At 49.8% G+C, this 4,284-nt stretch overlaps 1 protein-coding gene across 1 annotated transcript in view; it reads right to left on the bottom strand.

Annotated features, from left to right (window-relative positions):
- Dnaaf1 (dynein axonemal assembly factor 1) overlaps positions 1-4,284 on the bottom strand; it is a 20,759-nt gene that overhangs the window by 14,186 nt on the left and 2,289 nt on the right. The window contains exons 2-3 of the mRNA XM_028753612.1: positions 3,772-3,907; positions 2,137-2,228 (exon numbers count right to left, since the gene is read on the bottom strand). Of these exons, the coding sequence (XP_028609445.1) occupies positions 2,137-2,228; positions 3,772-3,907 (228 nt within the window). The remainder of the gene's footprint in view (positions 1-2,136; positions 2,229-3,771; positions 3,908-4,284) is intronic.

Raw genomic sequence — 4,284 nt, 5'->3', positions numbered from 1 at the left:
CTTTCTTTCTTTCTTTCTTTCTTTCTTCCTTCCTTCCTTCCTTCCTTCCTTCCTTCCTTCCTTTCTTTCTCTCCTTCCTTCCTCCTTAAGGTTTTTTTGTTTCCCTTTTTGAGGCTGGGTCCCTCTCTGTCAGTGGTTCTAACGTTCCCCAGTGCTGACGCCCTTTAACACAGCCCTCATGTTGTGGTGACCCAGCCATTACATTATCTTCATTGCCACACCGTAAGGATAATTGGCTGCTGTTATGAATTGTGCTATAAATGCCTGTGTTTTCCAATGGTCGCAGTCCACCTCTGTGAAAGACTCACTTGACACTCCCAAAAGAATTGAAAACCATTGCTGTATGTAGTCCTGGCTACTCTGGAACTTGCTATGTAGATCAGGCTGGCCCAGAACTCAGAAAGATCTGACTGCCCCTACCTCCCAAGTGCTGGGATTAAAGGCATGTGCCAGCATGCCCAGCTAGTAACACCTTTTCTTTGCAAAGCTACCCCCTCCCAATTTTTTTTTTTACTTCTAGCATAGGAGATTAAACCCAAGGCCCCACACCTGGTGTGAACCACACCCAAACCCTCTTAGGTCACTGCTGAGCTCCTCTTCGGGCCTCTATGTGTCTTTTTCCTGCCTTCTAACGCGTTACATTCTCTCCCTCCCTCCCCCCTTCCAGTTCTGACCCATGCCTCCCCTCACTAGAACAAGCCCCTTTGCTCCCTCAGGTCCTCCAGCAGCCATCTCAAGCCAGCCTCTCTCCCTTGTCCCTGTCATCTCCAAGCAGAAGCTGGGGTCCCCTTGACATCCTTATCGCTAGGTCCCATTGTTAATCTTTTCTGTCCTTGACCTCTCAAAGGCCTCCGACCCATTTTTCCATTCTGACCTTGCACCATCCCCCAACCTTATCAAAGGTCCTTGTATTGATACAACAAGAAGAGGGTGGCCCTGAGACGACAGATAAGGCAGAAGCCTGGCATGTGTCACTTCTGGTACTGGGACCCCTATTCCTATCTATTCTTTCTCTTGGCAGCTTGCACTGTGTAGAGCCAGCAGCCAGTGAGACACTTACATGGTGTGGAACTGAGGCTGTGGCCTACAGCTGCTTTTCAGCCTCAGCCCAGGGTGCACGTAATTGAGGGCATTTGGCAATTTTACCATCCTACAAGAGGGGACCCAGAGCCAAAACTATGCAGCTAATCACGTACAGATTTCCACTGTTCTTCAGAAGCTCTGTGAGATAATGCACTGGAAGTTGCCGAGTTTCAGGGTGATTTATAAACTAGTGACATGGAACTGAGGTAGGCACCTCTCTTCCCAGTTCTCTTCTCTGTCTAAATCCTGACATGCTGGCTCCTCCTCCTCCCTCTCCCTTAGTCTCTGGCCCCCAGCATCTGTTGCTCTAACCACTGCTATGCTCAGATGCCAGGTGGAGAATTTCAGAGGGGGCAGAAGTGAGGAGACAGGTGGGGCGTCCTTCCACACTCTCAGGCCTGTGTACTGAGCCTGGTGCCTCTCCCAACACAGCATCCTCCTCCCTCCAGCTGCTCGCTCACGCCTGTGCCACCTTACAGGACTCCTAAACCGTCCTTGCCACCTCCACCTCTGGGTTCCCAGCACTGAGAAAGTCCCATTCATGGAAGGCTCTCAGGAAGATTTCCTAAATAAATACACAGACAGAGACGAAAGAGAAGAGCAGGTGAGCCACTTCACTCTGGGCCCCCACAGAGAGCTGGAGATCTGGTCCTCACTGCTCAGAAGCAGGCCTGTAATCCCTGCTACTTGGTAAGTGAAGGCAGGAGGATGGAAAGTTCTCTGGGCTACAAAGTGAGTTCCAGGCCAGCCAGGAATCTAGTGAGCCTTGTTTCCAGATACAAAGGAGACGGTGGGCTAACCAGGGTTGGATCTCGGTGGCAGTGTGCTTGCTTAGCAAGTTTGAGGTTCTGGATTCCATCCCCTAATTGGCAAGAAAAAAAAATATTAAGCAACCAAAGAAGCTGGAGTGACTCCCCTGTACTCAGACAGCGACTTAGGAACCCAGTCAAGATGGGTCTCCACTTGAGAATCGTCTGAGCACAAAGATGACCTCAGCAAGCTGCTTTCTCCCCTTTCTTCAGGACACTGGTTACGGACTGGCCTGGGACTCACCCTTGAAGTGCAGGTAGAGCGTGTCGTTCAGGGCAGGGGTGATGTACAGCTTGTGCTGCTTGCAAAGCTTCTGAAGGAACTGCTTCGTCATCCTGTCACAAAGCAAAACACAAGACGCTCAGTTCGGCCTGTCATCTGTGAACAAACAGCTAAGGGGTTGTATTTGGCTCAGTTTGGTTTGGAGACCCAGGCTGGTCTCAAGCTTGTGGCTTTCCTGCCTCTCCCACCAGTGACATTGCTGCTGTGAGCCATGGCACCCGCTCAGGTTCTTTCCTACGTCCATTCTGTCTAAAGTTCTCAATCTGAAGCCTCACATGAGGTCCTCCTCTTCCTCTTCCTCCTCCTCCTCCTCCTCCTCCTCCTCCTCCTCCTCCTCCTCCTCCCTTTTTCTTTGGTCTGTCTGTGTGCAAGGTCACACAGAGGCCAGAGGTGACTTCCTCTATCATATCTGTCATAGCTTTTGAACTCTGAACTCTGAACTCACTCTCTCATTGAGCCTGGAAACTACTGATTTGGGTAGACTGGCTGGCAAGTGAACCCTAGGCCTCCTGCCTGCCTCAGCCTCCCTGGTCTTCGTATTACAGATGTAGGGAGGTGCCTGGGTGTTGGCATGGGCACTGGGGATTCTGATTTAAGTTCTCATCCGTGCCATCCCAGAACCGTCTCCTCCTTTATTTTTTATAGCTTTTAGGACTTTACTCAATATTGTTGCTTTCAGCATTTAAAAAATCCTGCACTGTCTGGCCTAATAAAAATACTTTGAGCAGTGTCATCGACAAGACTCGTGTGAGCCAGGCACGGCGCCTGCACCTTTGTTTCTTTGCTTATTTGTTTGTTTTTAATCTGCATTGGTGTTTTGCTTGCATGCACGTTTGTGTGAGGGTATTGGATCCCCTAGAACTAGAATGCAGACAGTTGTGAGCTGGGAACTGAACCAGGGTCCTCTGGGGAGCAGCCAGGGCTCTTAATCATTGAGCCGTCTCTCCAGCCCCAGCAGTGCACAATTGTAATGCCAACACCCGGGAGACTGAGGCAGGGGGTTCATGAGGTGGAAGTCCAGCCTGGGCTACAGAATGAGACCCTGCCTCAATGCAGGGGCAGGGGAGATGACAAGATGGCTCACTGGGTAAAATCAAAGCCTGAAGAGCTGACCTTGGTGCCTGGACTCTGCAGACTGTCTCCTGACTTCCATATGTGTGCCATGGTACCTGTCCACACACATTTGCTTTCATATTCTCCTGACACTAATGATAAATACATTTTTCCCCAAAAAAAACTAGGGTCTGTCCGGAGACATGGTAGGATAGCTGAGTGATTGAGAGTGTTTGCTGCTCTTGCAGAGGACTTGAGACATGTTCCCAGTGCCCCCTTCAGGCAGCTCACAGCCACTTGTAATTCTAGTTCTAGGGATCCCAGTGGGTTGTTTTGGCCTCCGTGGCTACCTGCACACACATTCACACACATAAATACGAATAACACCTCCTCCTCCTCTTACTCTTAAAGAGCTACTGCCGTTTCTCTCCTGCTCTGGTAGTAACTGGGCAGGCTCCTCAGAGGCTGTCTGTGCAAGGGGCTAAGTGCCTATTACTGTGTGCCTTCCTTGGTAGCTTGCTCAATGTTCTGCACAACACATACCTGGGACCCCGGTCATCTCTGTCATCTCTCGAGTGGGTGAAGAGGCCATCTGACCGATTGTCACCGCTTGGTTGCTGCTGACTTGGGCAGGATGGTGTACCAGGCCCCACACATGCTTCCTTGCTTGCATTAATTTCTGTAAAATAAAAACCTGTCAACTTGTAAAGATCAAAAAATTCGAGGACAGGTATGGTAATCCCAGCACCCAGGAGGCTGAGAAAGGAGAATCTCCTCTCCATTGGGTTTTGGGTTTGAGGCCAGCCTGGGTTACATAGTGAGACACCAAAACAAAGCAAAAAACAAACCTGGGCTGTCACGTTTTTGATTTTGGCAAACGAACCTGTGCTTTTTGTGGAACTAGTTTCGTACACACATATGTTCCTGAGAATGGTCCTGACTGATGGATGAAGCTGACACTGCATTACTTTTAAGGCAGAAGAAGAATTCTTTGTGCTCTGCAAATAATCCCTTAAAGACAGCAGCACTGCTATAACCCCTTAAAGACAGCAGCAC

This window comes from Grammomys surdaster, unplaced genomic scaffold (assembly GCF_004785775.1).
Source record: "Grammomys surdaster isolate TR1022 unplaced genomic scaffold, NIH_TR_1.0 128, whole genome shotgun sequence".
Lineage (NCBI taxonomy): Eukaryota > Metazoa > Chordata > Mammalia > Rodentia > Muridae > Grammomys > Grammomys surdaster.
This window is presented reverse-complemented; position numbering and strand designations above follow the sequence as displayed.